This window comes from Rhinolophus sinicus, linkage group LG07 (genome assembly GCF_036562045.2).
Source record: "Rhinolophus sinicus isolate RSC01 linkage group LG07, ASM3656204v1, whole genome shotgun sequence".
NCBI classification, from domain to species: domain Eukaryota; kingdom Metazoa; phylum Chordata; class Mammalia; order Chiroptera; family Rhinolophidae; genus Rhinolophus; species Rhinolophus sinicus.
In genome coordinates this window covers 21,480,084-21,498,585 of record NC_133757.1, presented here as the reverse complement: position 1 = coordinate 21,498,585, position 18,502 = coordinate 21,480,084, and the positions used below count along the sequence as shown (strand labels likewise).

Below are 18,502 nucleotides of genomic sequence, written 5' to 3'. Positions count from 1 at the left end.
ATTTTAAGCAGGACATTGACAAACATGAGCACCCGGAGTATATTCTATCTCTTAAATACCTCTAATTTTCTGCTTCTTTCCATCTCCACCCTAATCCAGGCCCCAATCCCACAGCTGCTCCTGCCCTCACCCTGTTAGAGCTGATCAAGCAGAGGCAAGAGAGGTCATTTCTTCTGGCCTCAAAGCATTGGGCAGAGCCAGGCCCTCAGCAGAGAACTCCCTCATCGTCTACGAGTCCCTCTAAGTGGAAGGATGTTAGTGTGGATATAATTACTCTACTCCCATCATAGCCGTTAGGTCCTGGTGCCCTTCGCCATACAGAGATGCTGAGGCTCCCTCCATTATCAATATCCTAAATTGAAACAGGCGCCAAACCTCCCACACTTCCTTTATAACCCGGGGTAGAGCCCAGGGATGTACATGAATCCGACAGAAACTCACCAATCTGCTTGGCCTAGACCACCCCCCGCATGAGCAGTCCCCGCATGGGCAGTTACCAATAACCCATGATTTCCCCTCAGTCCTCTCCCTCCTGGGTCTCTCTGAAGGACTGGTTTTATGGGTCATCCTTCCCCCATCCTGAAATTCACTCTTTCATCCTTCCTCTTCCCACTCCAGTCTCTCTCTCTCTCTCTTGCTGGCCCTACCCATTCCTGCAGCTCAGGCCATGTGGATGAACCCCAAGTATCAGGCCTCCTTCGGGCCTTGTCTGCAAACACTGCCTCTCGTCCCCAACTGCCTGCAGGATAAAGCGAAAATCCTGAGCTAAACCCTTAAGGCTCCCACCTCCTTCCCGTCCTCATGCAGCGACCCAGGCTGCACAGGATAGGGGACTTACACAGACAAAGCCCTGCTGCCAGTATATTGCCGCCTTGCCCGGCTGCCCACTGTGTCTCCCAGAACAGAGGCCCTATGTACAGGGTGGCGTCAGGAGGGCCATCACCCAGAGTTGGCTGAGGCCTGGGGAATAAGCTTGGGCACCCAGGGTGGCAGCTCTCCTGGGAGGGAGGGTCTTCATGAGCAGGTAGAAGCCTGCCACCTGTGTCCCTCTCTCCCAGATGGCATGGTATACGCTGCTTCAGCCATCTCTCTCGCGCGGGATGTAAACAAATGGTGGTGTGGAGGGACGATGGCAAGGACGATCTGGGGTTTGAAACCATGTCATTTGGGAGCTGAAGAGGGTGGGGATGTATTTGAGGGCCATCAAGGACAGCTGATCCCAAGAATGTGTCACTGGGTGTGGGGTTTGGGAGGCATCTCTTGATGGAACGCATTTGGAGTGGGGTCCTCTGCCCTCTGGCTAAGGGTCTTTAGCCTGGCAGGACTGCACACTCTTCCATCTGGCTGTTTGTTCACTAGCTCATGTTCTATCTCCCCTTCCAGACTGGAAGCTCCATTAAGATAGGCCTGCTCTCTGGCACTCTAGGCATTCCCTCAGTATTTGATGAATGAGTGAATGACTCACTTGCTGCCTCTTTCCCAACTGTTTGCCTTTGTTTTCACTGTTTCCTCTCTTGAGGTCCTCTGGCCCCACCCCATCTCTTTCTCTACTTGTCAAAACCCTCCCTATCCTTTGAGACCCATTCAAATGAAGCCTTCTCTGATCCCCTAGGTTGGAGCCATGATTCTCCATGCTAAATCCCAATGGCACATAGTTTGTCTCTATCACATCACTTATACTTTTTGCTTTGGATTATGATGGTTTCTGTACCCATCTCTGTCTCTCTATTAGACAGTGAGTTCCTTGAGGGCAGGCCATATCCTCTGTGTATTCTCCGTTCCTGATTCCCTGGCACAGTGCTGTCTATGCAGTTGGTGCTCAATAAGTGCTCAGTATAAGAAGGCAAGAGTATTGATGGCAGTCAGTGGCTTTTTGCTCGTCCAGATGCTGCATTTTTGCAGCTCTATGTGGGGTCCCTGAGCCTCCCTCCCCCAGGCTGGGAGCTCAGCTGTGCTGACTGGGCCATCTCCAAGCTCTCCTCCCTCCCTCCCCATCCAATCTCTGCAATCACTTTGCCTAAATCTTGCCCCACCTCAGTGCCATTTCTGATATTTGCATGGCCTGAGCAACAGCAGGGTAGGTGGGGGGAGGCTGAGTTGCAGAGATTGTCTGGTCCTACAAGGTCCCTTGGCAAGAGCCCAGGAGAGCAGAGATCGCCTGATATGGAGGGGGCTGGGCTCTAGGGGGTGCGTCTAGGGGCCCCTGCACTGCTCCCAGGCCCTGAGAATCAGAAAACCATGGGGTGAATACGGGTCTGCACCATTTGGGCTGATGGAGGCAGTAGCAGTGTGTGTGTGTGTGTGTGTGTGTGTGGTGAGTGAGTCATCAGGGAGGAACAGAGGCCCAGAGGAGATTACGGGGTAGATTTTCCCCAACCCTTCCTGTTAGGGCCACCAGAGACTGAGTGGCAGTTTTTTTCTTTTTCAGCAAGCTTCTAACCCTGGCGTTTCAAGGATTTTCACCCACTCTTGGCCCAGAAATCCTTAAACATTGGAACTTACTGAATCACCTGGGATGCTTGTTCAGTGTGGCGATGTCTAGGTCTGCTCCTACCCTGATTTGCAGATCTGGTCCAAACACTGTACACTGGGCAAATCCTCACCAGGTGCCAGCTTCTTGTTGAGGGCATCGGGTAGATACTACTGTGAATGTCCAGGGAAGGAAGCAGCCTTGCAAAGCGATGCTGAGCTCAGGAGTTAGGCCGCAGGTGGTAAGAAAGGCGGTGAGAGTGAGGGGTGAGGAAGGAAGCGCCTGCTAACTGGAGGCGGCAGAGGCGGGGCTGAGAAAGGAGCTGCATCTCAAAGGGGGCTGCACCAGGTGGGGGCTGCTCAGCCTGGGTCTCTTAGAAACAGAATTGATGGGACTTCGGAAGTCGAGATTTGGAAGGGCCAGCCCCTTTGACATCCCAAAATAGAAAAATCCCCTTGACAGGAAAAGATAAAACTGTTCATATGCTGTAGCTAGCAAGAGGCACTAATCAGCAGTTTCAAGAGGAACTCAACTAGCGGAGTTTGCTGAAGCTTACCCAGAGAACCCTGGCGGAAGCGGCAGGAAACCCAGCCAGAGCATTAAAAACAAATACACCACACTAGCTAGAGGGCTGACTAATGTGTAGCTCAGAGCCCATTCTGGAGTTAGACCTCCTGCAATCACGTTTCAGCTCTTACATGGGTGACCGCCCGCAGCTTAACCTCTTTATGCCTCAGTTTTCTCTTCTAAAAAATGGTGCAATTAATTATCTTTCTGCATTAGGTTATCATGAGGATTAAATGAGCTACTATATGTAAGGAAGTTAGAACAATGCCAGGCACATAGTAATCACCACATAAACGTGTGCCATTGTTGTTGTTGTTATTTAGAATCTGGACATCTAGGACCCAGAACCCACGGCAGATCTATTTAGACTCTTGCTACTCAGTGTGGTGCACTGACCACAAGCAGCAGTATCATCTGGGAACTTGCTAGAAATGCAGTCTTGGAGCCAGTCCTGGCGGCACTGCAGCAGAATCTGCATTTTACAAGAGCCCAGGTGAATGATGCGCACGGTCAAGTTTGTGAGGCACTGCTTTCGAGAACCCCAGCGGCCATGCGCAGACACTAGGCCACAGGTGGGGCTGTTTTGGGGAAGGAGGCCAACAGGGCTAGGCTGCTCTGCCTTGGAGCTCCCACAACCTGGAAAGTCCCCGGACCCTGGTCAGTGGGGCGCTCCTCGTGGGGACACTGCTGGGGTCCCTACACATGGGTTTGTTGGGACAGCCTGGTGCCGGGGGCCGCAGCAGGGGCACGGTGGCTGAGGCCAACCCCCCAGAGCCCGGGGGATGCCCGGAGGTCCAGAGGCGGTTTGCTGCAGTACCATGCGCTCAGGAGCTGATCCACCTGCTCCTGACTGGAGACCACGCGCAGGTGAGCCTTCCCACTTCCGCCGTCCAGGGCCTCAAGGGGCTCGGGCATCTTGGGAGGCTCAGCGCCCGTTCCGGCTCTGTCCCCCCGCAGTCCCCGCATCTCGCTCTGCATACTGGCAAAGAAGTGCAGCACGCAGCGGTGCGCAAAGTCCCGCGCGTGCTCGCAGCACGTCTCATCGAAGAGCTTCTGCTCCAGGTCCACATAGTTGCTCCAGTATCTGCGCTGCAGGAAGACTGTTTGGTCGAAGCAGGGCCTCAGGCAGCGGGCCAGGAAGGCCAGAATGATCAGCAGCAGGGTGACACTCCAGCCGATGGCCTGGGGGTGGGAAGCAAGAGGTTGGGTGTGGGAGGGGCATGGGTGCTATACAGCCGCGTTGCAAGGGTGTTCCAGAGCCTCTCCCTTCACTTAGGCCTCTCATCCTTCCTCAGATCTATCCATCTTCCTATTTAGTCATCCATCCTACCGACCACCTCCATCCCTTCTCCCTTACATTTATTCTCTCATCCTTGCATCCATCCATCCATCCAACCATCTCTCCACCCATCCATCCAGTCATCCATCCTCTCATCTGACTATATATCTATCATCTACCTATCCAGCCATCCCTCCATCCATCCATCATCCATCCTCCTATCCAGCCATCTATCCTCCCATTGATTCATGCTCCCATACTCTGATCCTTCCTTCTATTTATCTATCCAACCATCCATGCTCCCACTACTCATTTTCCCAACCTTCCTCTTACGGAAACCAGAATATGCTACCCCAAAGTATTCCTCTTTGATATAAATATTATTTTGAGCTAAAGACAATTAAGAAGTGCAAACATAGGAAAAACTCTCTCTACACTTCCCTTTTCCATCTAAAGGCAGGATATAAATTCTCCTTTTACTGGAGACAGACTCTTAGCAGCCCAGAGACAGCACCAGAGGAATGTGCAAACAAAACTTACTCTATTAGTAAAGAGTAAGAAAGTCCATGTTTCCTTCCATTTATTTACCTTTCCACCGTTTCTGCCCTTGGAAGCTTAAAACTGCTTTCCTTTGTCCTGTCACTTCTCTACAAAGGTTTTGTTCTTGCTGAAGATGCTAATATAAGCTGGAATTCTAAGCCACTGTTTTGAGTTACTCTTTGGTTTAGGTTTCTCCTGTGTAATGTGCACTGCACGCATTAATAAACTCTTTGTTTTCCTCTTGTTAATCTTTGTATTAGCATCTCAGCTGAAAATGTAAGGTAGGGAGAGGGAAAGTTTTGCCTTCTCTATTCTCCCATCTATTCATCATCTTTTCATCTTTTTATCCAGTCCTCCATCTATCCTCACATATGTTTATCCATCCCACCTATGTGTCCATTCATCCTGAATTATGGAGGAGGCACTGGAGGCCTAGTCGTTTCTTTCATAGAGCTCACACGTTAGTGGAGGAAACAATTAAATAGGTGATGAGTGGCTAAGTGCCGCATTGAGGGACATACAGGGACTCATGGGGATCCATCCAACCTGAACTTGAGGGCTTAGGAAAGGGTGAGGTTTAGGCTGAGACCTGAAGGAGGAGTAACAGTTGTACAGGACATGAACAGGAAACAGTGTTCTGGGCCAAGAGTGAGGAACAACTGGAAGTAGATCTCTAGGGCTGGAGCCCACACATGGCCGACCCCTCTCCCTTCTCTCTTTTCATCCAAAGCCATAGTCTCTTCAAGCCTCCCTAAGACTAGAGCAACTGTGTGGACCTGGAGCAGAGAAGTCACTCCTCTAAACCATAAGCAAAGACATATTTGAATTCTTATCATTTGGAGATGTGATTTACCGTCTCTCATTTGGTCTCTCACAGGATTCCCCCCACACACACACCAATTTAAAATATCAGTGTGAGCATTTTACATGTGAGGAGAATTTAATGTGCCTGATGAACTAACAGCTAAGTCAGGACTCAACCCTGGCCTGATTGGAAATTCCACATTCTTTCCACTGAGCTAGTGAGAGCCTAGAGTGTGTAAGCCCACAGGAACCACCAAGATGGAGGAGAACAAACTTCCTTTTAATTTGCAGAAGAAACTGAGGCTCACAGGGGGACTGACTTGGCCCCGGTCACAATCTGAACCAGAATCAAGTGCACCTGAGCACCGGTCCTCTCTCCACTGCACGATGGGCCTGCATTTGCCACGAGCCTGTCTTGGATCCCCAAAGGGCTGGGTCATGTTTTTATTCTCTGGAGCTCTACTGATACTCTGCATGTGTGGGTTCACGTAAAGACTTTTTAGGGGACACAACCCAGACCTGGGCTCTGTGAGTGGTGGTGGTAGAATCTAGAGTCTGGGCTGGGATTTCCTCCAGGGTAATGGAATTAGTACCCTGTGGGAAGCCAGGCATTTGGGGAGAACCTGAACTGTAGGGAGATGGTTAAGAAGGTCAGGAGTTACGACATGTATATTCAGATCCCTGCCCTATCTTGTACAAGCTGTGTGAATTTGGCCTTGTGACCTAAACTCTCAGAGTCTCAGTTTCCTCATCTGCAGAATGGGATGATAATGACTGCATTCACTTCATAGGGTTGTTCTGAGAATTAAGTGAAGTAATGCATATGAAGTGCTGAACACAGTGTCTGACATGTAAGTGCTCAATAAAGGGTGATTAGTTATTTCTGAGGTGTGCGAGGAATATGTGTATGGGGTGGAAGGCAGGGCAGAGCAGTATATCTCCAATGCTTTCCTGCCATCCAGGCTGCCTGAGGGTGGGCCTAGCTGACTCCAGGAGGATATGGGTACCTGGTCTCTGCCCTGCAATGAGTCAGCTTGATGGCCAAGTGCCCGCTTCCTAAGGCCGAACACTGTCCTGTCCATGGATCATGCTCCTAACCCCCTGGGAACCACCTGCTCCTTGGTTGTGTCTCCAGCAATGGGGACTAGCACCAGGAAGTCATGTGTATTTCCTCACCCCCCAGAACACATGCAGGATATTTGTGAGGGTTGGGAGAGGACCTCCAGAATTACCTGTGACAGGCACCGCAGGTAGCGAGACACTGCCTTTCGAGCAGGGCTGTCCCTGACCAGCTCATCCTCCTTGCAAGGCACCTTGGACAGGAAGAGCTGCACCTGGCTGGGGGTCATGTTGGCAAAGTCCAGAAACTTCTCGGGGTCCACGGAGCTGCTGAAGGCACACACAAAGAACTTCCCATCAAGGAGGGCCAGCAGGATCCAGACCAGGGGGGCGGCCAGTGCTCTCTGCAGCACAGAGGAGCACATATACCTGGGAGCAGAGGAAAGAGGCGGCTCACAAAGGGCAGCGGGAGTTCAACCTTAGGAGGAAGGCTATAGGCGAGATGCAAAGATGGACTTCCCAGGAGGGCTGGGAAATACCAGTCATGATTCCATCTAAAGAGTGGCTGCAGCTCCCACTGCAGAGGTCCCAGCAATGGAGGGCTGGGAGGAGGGAGGGCTGGGGGCCCCAGGGGGCCCGGGACTGGAGCACTAGGGGGGCTGATGTTCTTCCTGCTCTAGGCCTCCTAGCAGACACTGTTGGGCCCCTGCCCTTCTGGAGGCATCTGTAGCTTTGGCGGATGGTTCCTGTTCATGCGGAGGCCTGAGGGCTTCTGACCTCCACCACCGCAACCACCTGTGGGGCTCTGCATGAGGGCTTTGGTGGTGCTCTTCTCCCAGAGGCTGAAAACACTGGGGTGTTAAAAACCCCCAAATCAACCTTCAACTCAAGAGGGACAGGACCTGGTACATTAATACCCCAGCTTCCTAGACCCTCAGTGGGACAATTCTGAGATGTATTTTACCCACTCTCTCAGAGAGTCCGCAGAAGGACTGAGCCCCGATAACCCCCTCATTATCACAGTTTCCCCAGAGCCTGCTTCTGACAGGAGCCTAAACTAAGAGAGCTCTGCCCGATAATCCTCCCAGAGGTAACACCTCAAACACTTGCCCCAGCGTCCAGGAAGCCCACCCTCTGACTGTCTCCAGGTGCCTCTCCTGGCCTCAAGTGGCATGGACTCGCTGTTGGTCACAGGACAGGAACCCACTGGATCCCAGAGGAAAAGGCCAAGGGCACACCCAGTGCACGGACCCCCACTGTGTGGCTGGAGCATGGAGCATGGAGCCCCCATGGAACACAAAACAGGCTGCTTGTGCATAGAATGCAGATGTTTCTAACTTGCACTGTATACAAACATAAAATGGGGTATGCTGTGTGTGTGTGTATGTGTGTGTGTGTGTGTGGACTACCCAGCAGTGAATTATAAATACGCTGTAGGCAAGAGTGGCTCCAGCATTTTCTGTGGAGGCAATGTGGTTGGAAGGTAGAACTTGTCAGGAAGGTACACCATGTATGTTTGAGAACACCTCAATTGTCCATGCCAAACATTAAGGGGGCGAAGGAGATCGTGAGTGGGCTAAACCCACCAGTCCCCTCCTGCCGCTGCCCACAGGTCTCGAGCACTTAGATATTTTGTCCAAAACACTAAGAGCAGCGGAGTCAGCCTGTGTTTGCATCTGAGCCGTGCCTCTTCCTCGCTGTGGGAGTTCAGCCAAGTTACTTAACCTCTCTGTGCCTCAGGTCCTTCATCCTTGAAAATAGGCCCAATGTAGGAGTAGACCCAGGGCCAAGGTGAGAATTCGGACGGCGTGCACACATAGCACTTGGCAGAGAGCTTGGTACCAAGTTGGTGCTCAGTGGTGCCAGGGAGCATTATGAATTTCTAAACTCCATCAATTGATTTTGATTGAGGGCACCCACCGATCTGAGGACAGAGTGGTACAAGCTGCCCTTGGGAGCTTATGGGAGAGGGATGCAGCCTTTAACCCAATCGTGCCTCTTACAATATGCGAAACTGGCTAAGCATGTCATGGATTGGTCCTTCATGGGTGTGGGGAGGTATAATCCATGACCAGCCTGACAGATGTGACCTGGGTGATTCTTGGGAATCCTGAATCATTCATGTGTTTCCAGCACTGGCCCTGAAAAGGTGACAAATGACAGGAACAGAAATATCTGTTTCTCCACAGTGGAAACTGCAAATGGGACTCTGTGAGCTGATGATGCTTTGGTTGGGGAAAGGAGGGGGTACATCTGAGTGTGGCTGTGGGTGTGGATGTCCTGCCCTGACAATACCCTTGGGTGTCACTGGGGCTTGGGGGTCACCTGGCAGTGTCTGTGGGGTGAGTGGTTGGGGGAGCCCTGACAATGCCCACAGGGTTGGTTGGGGTTTAGGGTGCTCCTGGCAGTGCCTGTGCTGGTGGAGGAGCCGTGACAATGCCCACATGGGAGGGTCAGGGTTTGGGGTGCCCACCGGTCGCTGGGTGGTGTGGTACCGCACCTGATGACGCCTGGGTCTTTCCTCCGTTGCCCTGTGGGCCGGCGCCACTCCTCCACCATCACCACGGACTGCCGGCTGGCGAGGAGGCCACAGAGGAAAAGGGCGAGTGGGGGTGTGAGCAGCAGGCCCAGGCCGTAGAGGGCATTGTAGCGTGCCAGGCAGGGGCAGCTGAAGTCAAAGGAGGAGTACAGCTTGACGGTGACCGCGGCCAGCAGCAGGCAGATGCCATTCATCACCGACTCGGAGCTGGACTGGAAGTGCTGGAAGAGCATGCGGAACTTATCCATGGCTCCCACCTGGTGGGGGCTGGGAGGCTTCTGCTGCCTTCCTACCACTGCCAGGCCTCCCTGGGGCCACAGGAGGGTCTTCTCGTTCAAGGGCCTGGGGGACAAGGAGGAGACAGTGTCCTGTCCGCTGTGCAGCCTCCAGGGTCTTGCTCTCCACGAAGGCTTTCCTGTCCAGCCCGATTGTCTCCCAGTGCCACTCCCCTCCTCTCCGGGAGAATGAGTCACTGCTCGGTGACCAGCCAGCCCAAAGCACCTCTAGGCAAATGTGCCCTGCCTTGTCACTCCATTCCCCCCAGAGCCCTAGCCCATTCCCTTCTCTCTTTGGGGTTTGGATACTGAGGCCTGACAGCTGGTGGGGCTTCCCGTGGGGGACAGGCAAATTCTGGGTGTGGTCAGGCCAAGATGCTGATGGAGTCAATTATATTTTCTTGGTCAGCGCAGGGAGAGTTCATGTTGGTTTTCACGCTGGGAGGAACCAGGAGGGGTGCCTTGCCTTAGGCTTAAAGTCTTCCTGGAAAAGAAGAGCCTTGAAAGGAGTTAAGCCATGTTTCAGCATTCGCCAGTGAAAGGTGTGGAAGGGGAAGGCGTTCCAGGTGAGGGTCCTGCATGGCCAAAGGTATGGAGCGAGAATCGGGTTGGTGTAGCCAGCAGTTTGGGGGTTGCTGGAATGTGGTGTCAGACAGAGGGCTGGGGGTCAGTGGGTGCTGGCAACCCTCTCCTCCATTTTCCCCCACTCCTTCCTAGATCTGGCCACTGGCACAATTTCCACTGCATCATTCCTCTGCTCAAGTGTCACTGGGGGGCTCCCCCAGCCCCCTTCGCTTGGCATTCAAGGCCCTTTCAACTGTACCCAGAGGTGTCTTCCCTCCACACTTTTGCTGACGCCATCCTCCCCAATGAAAATGTGTGTCCCTTTCTCCCATCTGTTCTTCAAGAGGCAGCTCAAATGCAGTCCTGCCACCAAGCCACCCCTGGTGACCTCAGCTCTGTGGAGCCTTGACTTCCCACAGGCTCTGGGAAAGGCCACCTCAGCCTGTCAGTAATCTCACCTATGTGTGGGAGGGAGAAGTCCCATCTAGGGCAGGAACCTGGACCTGCACATTTTTGTTCCCTGCAGCATCCCGCTTAGTGCCAAACACACAGCAAGTGACAGCAAGTGTTTGTTCTCTGTGATGCTGGCGTTCAGATCCACTTTATGTCATCTCCAGCTCGGTCCTCTCTGCCCACCTTTTGACCTGTACCTGCCTCCCTGTCTGTAACTAGGAAGCAAATGAGTGGAATGTAAGTCCTGCCCCTAATTTCTCTCTCTCTGTCTGTCTCCCTTTGTCTCTTTCTCATTCTGTTCCTCTCTCTGTCTCTCTAACTCTCTCTCTCTCGCTGTGTGTGTGTATCTCACTCCTGTGTCCCTCAGTGTGTGCTTCTGGGTCTTTTTGTGTGTCTCTGTCTCTGTCCTCTCTCTGTTTTGCTGCCTCATCCTGTCTTTCTGTCTTTCCCTTCTCTCTGCCTGATGCCCACCCGTAGCACCCCTGTCTTACTGGCCCCCAGGCCTGATTGGCAGCCCGGCTTGGGAAGGGGTGTGAAGGCAGCCACAGGAGTCCATGGGTCTTTCCTGGGGCCACAGATCCGTGGGCCTTGGCCTGGAGCACGGGCTGGGGGCGGGTGAGGTATCCAGACTCCAGCTACCCAGGCTCTTCCCCAGTCTTCATCCCTCTGGCTCCCTCACTGCCAGCCTAGGGCCACTCCTGAGATAAGAAAAACCTCAGGGACTAGGATGGTCTTAACCCTACTGACCCCTGCTCCATCCAGCGTGGACCTGCTGGCATCCTGGCCTCAAAGTACTGACCTTAGTTAAATTCATGCATCAGCACTGTTGTCCTTTCCTCAGAATCTGGGTCCTTGGGGTCACAAAGGCAGCCTCCTGCGGGCTCCCTCCAGAGCCCGTGAGGAAAGCGTCCTTCTGAATCCTCCCATCCTCAGAGGCCCAGCTCTAACCTGCCGTCTCCATGGAGCTTTCCAGGACTACTGCAGCTGCACTGACTACTCTTGTTTCCATATTCTCAAACAACTTTTAGAAAATGTAAATATCTCCATTTTTCCTGATTAAACTCACCATTAGGTAAAACTTAAAAATAGAGAACTTGGAAGTGTCTCATCACAGCAATCCTCCGACTGTGTTCGGGTCACTGCAAGGGGGTGTGTCCTTCCAGGTTTTTCCAGGGCACACAAGGACACATGCTGGCTGGCTTGCCTGACATTCCTAGGGAGAATTGTTAACACCATTAATTAGTTACTGGGTCCCCATGGAGAGGTGGCTCAGCCTGCCTGTGTGATTTTCCATTTGAGGCATGTCTGTTCCTTCTCATCACACTGGTGCCACAGGTCTCTCATTGTTTCTGGGCTTGAGCTTCTCTGAAGGATGACAGCCCAGCTCTTTGAGGGGCTCTTGGGACCTGCAAAATGAATTTTGGGGAGGTCACTTAGCGTACACTTTAAGTCAGATGATCCCAAATATGTCATGCAAACTTCTTGTCTGTCTGTGCAGTGTATATCTCTGATGAGGTAGCAGCAGACAGAAACCTGGTTCTTACTTACTGTTTGTATTTTACCTAATTAGTGTGTTACTCTGCGTCCTATGAGACAAGATTACCTGCATGAGTGAAAATGGAGAGGGCGCCAGAGAAGGCCAGGAGAGCCATCAGAAGCGTGCAGGTGTGACTCTGTGAAGGGGAGGGCGGGCCATTCAGGAGAAACCCTTTAAGCCCATTCATTCTCCTGGGCTCCTACTGCAGCAGAGAACCACCACCATCACATTCTTCTGGAAAGGCTGGGTCTTATGGCAGAGGTCACACAGCCTGGTGGGGACAGAGCCAGGAAGGTAGCTAGGATCCTCCGTTTGTTTCTTCCAGCCTTCGTCACCCATTGGGCTGCTGACAGGAAAGGGAACTGTCCCACCTCAATGCTATGCATCTCAACCCTGAACCACAGGACTGGGCCCAAGCAGGGAGGGAAGAAAACTGGGCTGAGAGGGTCTGAGCATCCCTCTCTCCCGTTCTAATCTCAGGGGAGTCTCTAGAAAAGAATAAATACTGCTTTTGGGAGAACACTGCAGGAAATTGGAACAAGGTCTCTTCTGTTCAGAGCTCCAATCTCTGACAGGTGAGCTAGAGCTCCCAGGTCAGCCTGGGGCCCTGGGCCCCAAGGGGTGGTGTGCTGGGTGACCATACTGACCTTTGCTATGTATTTACCATATTTACCGGAAAACATTCAAAGAAAAGGGCAAGAAGGAAGCCCACCACAACTTAAAGAAATATTATCTCAGGATGATTTTACATGTAAAATTCTGTATTTTCTAAATTGTCTGCTTTTATAATGATTTGCTCAATTTCTCAATAAAAGTCATAAAACATTTTTACTGGAAAAACTCGAAGGGATTAAGGAACAGAATAAAAGGGGGAGGGAGGATCATGTTTTGTAGCCTGGAGTCTGGACCAGCTGAACCAGGAGAGGTAGAAATAGAGGAAAGAAAAGGAGAAAGACTTATTTCACTTATGTGTGTGGAAAGATATTAACTTGTAGATCTGCTGCATGATAATATGTTAAGACAAAGTTTCTTAATCCCCTACCCCACCCCAGGGGTCTGCAGCTATGCTCTTCAGGGTCTTCTAATTCTGGGAAAAAAATTTTTTTAATTCACATTTTATTTTAATGATGACAAACCTTTTTAGCAATTTTAAACATGTATTAATTTGCAATTGAAAGATCTTTATAAAATAGGTCTTTGTTTTTTTCTCAAATCAGGGTCTTGCTGATATATTCTTGGGGGTTTTCTGGATTTCTTTTTCCCTTTAAAAGGAATCTGAATATTATTTGAGAAACACTGGCTTTACCATTCTTGGGAGTTCCTGTGATTGAGAGGGCTCTTTAGGACTGGGTGACCCCTACTGGAGAAACTCAGTGTATCTGATGTGTGAGTAGAGTGTGTGTGTGTGTGTGTGTGTGTGTGTGTGTGTGTGTGTGTGTGTGTGATATGTGTACTTTGTGGGTGCATCTGTATACACATGTGTGTTATATGTGTGTGTAGTGTGTGTCTTCATAAATACAGATGTGGTTGTGTCTCTTCTTTCTATATAGTGAGTACACTCTCCCCTGAGGTTTCTCTTTTTCTTTTTCTTTCCAAAGGAAGACATTGGATGCGCGTCCCACTTCTCTCCAGGACTGGGAGACTATTGTTCTCTCGTGTCTAGCAGAGCAGTGGTTCCCTCTCTGTCTCTGAGAGACCTGACTCTCTTTTGATGACAGAGGCCTCTGGGTTCACAGGCCTTTCTGGTCTGTCTCTGGCAGATCTGGGGGAATGTAATGTGACACTTATGGGGTCACTCTGGTGACCATATAGAGCCATGTGGCCCATTAGGGACTGGGAAAATGATGAAAATGAAAGGGGGGCTATCTAACAAATGGCACTTGAACAGCGGGCTAACCATTTGGGAAAAACTTCAACTGAATCTCTACCTCATTCTTTATACCAAAATAAATTCCAAGTGGCTCAAAGACATTAATATAAACATTTAAATCATAAAAATTCTACCAGAAAATATAGGTTAATTTATTCACAATCAATGGCTAGGGAAGGACTTTGTGAACAGAGCACAGAATTCAGTAGCTATGAAGAAGGTAGATAAGATAGGTTTTATAACTTCTGTGGGCAAAATACCAATAAACAAAGTAAAAATAAACTGGAAAAAGGTATTGAGTGCACATGCCACACTAAAGTCTGTTTTCCTTAATTTGTAGAGAGATCATATAAATCAATAGAAAGATAAATAACCCTACAGAAAAATAGGCAAAGGATGTGAACAGGCTATTCATAGCAAAAGAAAGACAAGTGGCCAAAAATGCTGCAAAGAGTCTAATCCTCAATCACAATTAAATATAATCTAGAAAACCAGGTGCCTTTTTAAACTCACCGAGTGTTTAGAAACAAAAAAATTGATAATACCCAGTATCGACGAGGGCTCAGGGCAACAGCCACTTTCATACACTGAAGGTTGGACTGTAAATTTGTAGAGATTTTCTAGGACAATTTGGCAATATATTTAAAGCAAAACTTTAAGTACACGTGCCCTTTGATCTAACAATTACATAGCTCTGAATTGGCCCTATGGATAGAATTACAGAAGTAGCCAAGTAAAGAACAAGAGTGGTCATTACAGATTTGTTTTAATGGCAATAAAACTGGAAACAATCTACATTTCATCACCAGGGGACTGTTTAAATAAATTATGACACTGCCATACAAAGGGAGCTAGCCACTAGAAGAATGAAGCAAATCTACAGGATTTCATATGAAAAGACTTCTAGATTCATAGTTAAAAAAACAGTGTAGTACACTGTACATAGTACATTCCCTTGTAAGTAAAAAGGATATAAATATGTAAAAATTTTGGTATTATGCATACAATTTGAGAGAAGGACACACAAGAAATGTGGACAGTTACTACCATTGGGTCATTGGGGAAGAGAGAGGACTTTTATTTTCTTTCCGTTTTCTACCTTTCTGTGCTGTTTGACTTTGCAAACAATGTGTACACATAAGAATTTTATTTTTAAAAGATTAAAAATGTTTCCATATATAAATAGATAAATTCTATTTAAAAAATAAGTTTAAAATGTTAAAATATTATGATTGGAACAAAATAAAATAACCACATTCAACCCTGAACATTCTTCCAAACTTAAATTTTTGGTCTTCACCCCACAGGTTACAGAATGTGAAACGATTTCCTTGGTTCACAATACATTTCTAACTCCTTTCTCAGAAGAAGAAACAGGTAAACCTGGTTTGATATTAGTTTCATCACTTGTTTTTTTTTTTACGTGTCTCACAAGCTATAAACATGAATTTTCTAACCAAACCGAAATGAAGTTGTTTCCAGACCCTACTGAGGAGGCTGATTTTCTGGCACGGAGATCCCTCCAGGGGTGGCATTGGACACTGATATTGGGCCAAATGCAGAGACTTGGGGACAAAAACAGGTGAGTTGCTCTGGGGGAAGGGGCACCCATCCGGCTGGATTTTCTGAATTTCACTTCTGCTCCATAAATACCAAAGTCAGAGTGATGTGAGGGTCCCCTTTCCCCCATTGCCTAAGTGCACCAGCTAGTGAGAGTTCTCATACTGCCCCTCATGGTGGAATAAATGCAGAGGTGTTTGCGGGAGAGTGCGGGGCTGGCCGTGGCAAGTCCCAGCTCTGAGGGTAAGTGGTGCACAGAGGGCCAAGCTAGCAAGCGCCTCTGTTACTGGCCACACATTCTCAAGTTCTGTCCACAGAGCAGCAGATGTGCACTGGGCATCTGCAGATAGCCAGGGGCTGTGCTAGTACTGGGCCCACATCAGGTACCAGAGGCAGACAGCCGGGCATCTCCGTGTGAACTGGAGTGCTCTGAAGAGCACCTCGACTTGGCTTCAGTTTGGGGAAACAGCTCATGAAAGCTCTAATCACTCTTTCCACTTTGTGAAAGGAAAAGAGCAACCTATGCACATTTTGATTGACTTGGGCCCTCAAAACCATTTGCCAGAGACAGAGGAGATCCTAGTGGAGTTCTAGCGCTACCCAGTGTTGGTTGGAGAGAACATTTGAGAGGGCGGGGGAGAGAAGAGGAGGGGAGGGACAGACACACAGGTTTGCTCTCTCTGCTGAGAGAAAACTTTCCATAAGCTACCCTCACTGGGAAGAGAGGACTCCTGAGGCGCCTTTGGGTGAAGGTCAGACCGAGCGAGTGCCTCTGGGACCTTGCTTGGGGAAGGTGGATAGAAGCAAAATGTTACACTGCCAGCAGTAACAGAAATGTTTGTTTCCTTTTCTGGGACTAGGAATGAAGGGTATTTGAAATGACTGAAGGCTGTTGGCTTATTGGAGATATGCCTCCTGACGCTGATTTGTCTTTCAACTTTTGCCATGAAGGAATTTTAAATTTTTACGTGGTCATATTTATCGTACTTTTCCTTTATGATTTACTGGTCTTTGAGACATTCTTAGAAAGGCTTTCCTGCCAAGTAAAAGGTCATTTAAAATATCTACGAGAGAAAAAGGATGCTGGGGTATAACCACGACTTTGAGTATTTTTATTTGATTTCAGTTTTTGTTTTTTTTAAATTTTAAATCTATGTCATGGTCATTAGTGGCCGTGTGCTCCCTGGCTAACTTCCAAAGAGCTGAGCCAAAGCTCCTGGGAGTCTTAAAGGTCTCTCAGATAGGAGAGGCTGGTTCAGGAACTCAGTGAGGACACCTCGCCAGCATCAGGCATCTTCCTCAAGCCGAGCACTTGAAGGAATCTCATTCTGGGGCAGGTGCAGTATCGCAGAGATTTGGACCCACAGCATCCTAGCGCTGCACTCCAGTGCTCTCCTTATCAGCTCCGAGACAAGTGTCTTAGCTTCTCTAAGCTTCAGGATTTTCATTTGTAAAATGGGGATAATAATAATAAGAATAATAATTATAACTACCTCATAGGGTTGTTACCAGATTTAAATGAATGAATATAGATGAAGTACTTAGATGAAGGCCTGGTACATGTAACTAACTAAGGGTTGTGTAAGCATCACCTATCACAGTGGTTGCCAGACACTGGGAGGAGGGAAGGACGAATAGGCAGAGCACAAAGGATTCTTAGCTCTGTAAAACTATGATACCATAGCAGTGGACACATGACATTATATATGCACATAGAATGTACACCAAGAGTGAACCCTAATGTAGACTATGGACTTCGGGTGATAAGAGGTATCAGCGTAGGTTCATCAGTTGTAACAAATGTCCCCCTCTGGTGGGGGATAGTGACAATGGGGTAGACTATACATGTGTGGGGACAGGGGGTGTATGTGAAATCTCTGTACCTTCCACTCTATTTTGCTGTGAACCTAAAACTGCCCTAGAACATAAAGTCTATTTTTTTTTAAAAGATTCACCTTGCCCTCCCCCTAGGATGCACACACACTCAAGACTAGATTCTCAAATTTAGCACACATGAGAATCATCTGCAGGAGGAAGGACAGGGGAGATGGTCAACAAAATGCAGATTTCCAGGCCTCCCCAGTAGGGATTCTGGTCCAGTGGAATCTGATGAAGGTCATTAATTGATCACACTTTAGGAAACTGCTCCATATGAGCATGCGTTCTAGTTGAGAGGGTGTTTGAAGAATGCCTGCAGGCTTTCCGTGGGGAAAGCTGGACATCACACGGGGCCAGGCCATTGCAGGCTGCTACCTAAGCAGGGTAATCACATTGGAAGGTAGAGTAGGCGATGGCTGTGCAGGGAGGGGCAACCCCAGCCCTTCCTCTGCTTCACGGAAAGACTTACCCGCTGGGAGGCAGCCCCTAGGGCCAAGACCAAGTATAAGATCTTCATAGACCCCCAAACTCTTATCTTTGGAGCTCAACCCTATCAGGTCAAACATACTAAAATATACTACACCCCGCATTAAACAATTTTCTTGCCTTAAACATTTTGAAAGGATTTTTTTATAAATTTGGCTTTTCAATCATTGGACTCCAAGGAACTCATTGAATTTATAACTGCTTTTATTTCTAAGCAGTCATGCATGTGTTGGATTTCTTGCCAAGTGAGAAAACCTACAATTGTCTTTAAATATAATGAAATCTTTATGAGTACTCATTTAATGATTGATGATATTGACACAACACTAAGTTTTGTAGGCAAGCAAGTGACATTTATTAATTTTGATTTAAAAATTTCCTATCATTATTTCGAGCCATAATTATTTTTTTTTTCAGTCCTAAGCAGACCTTTAGAAAGACCATAGGCCTATGTACCAGGCTTATAGTGCTCATGGATAAACTCCAGACCTGAGGCCCAGCATTACTAAGGTTGCCTCTAAAAGGACAGGTGGAGGTCCCTACAAGAAGCAGAAAGGAAAATTCCCAACACCAGAAAAAGGACCATGGGTACCTCCTGTCTGGGAAACTTGTGTAGTGACT

The 18,502-nt window shown here is 48.9% G+C and overlaps 1 protein-coding gene across 1 annotated transcript; it reads right to left on the bottom strand.

Annotated features, from left to right (window-relative positions):
- Positions 1 to 3,370: 3,370 nt before the first annotated feature.
- On the bottom strand, positions 3,371 to 10,103 carry CALHM3 (calcium homeostasis modulator 3). The gene is made up of 3 exons (XM_019724700.2): positions 9,220 to 10,103; positions 6,893 to 7,148; positions 3,371 to 4,219 (listed from the first exon to the last, which is right to left on the bottom strand). Exons 1-3 carry the CDS (start codon positions 9,504 to 9,506, stop codon positions 3,734 to 3,736), a joined length of 1,029 nt encoding a protein of 342 aa, XP_019580259.2. The 5' UTR covers positions 9,507 to 10,103; the 3' UTR covers positions 3,371 to 3,733.
- Between the last annotated feature and the right edge of the window lie 8,399 nt (positions 10,104 to 18,502).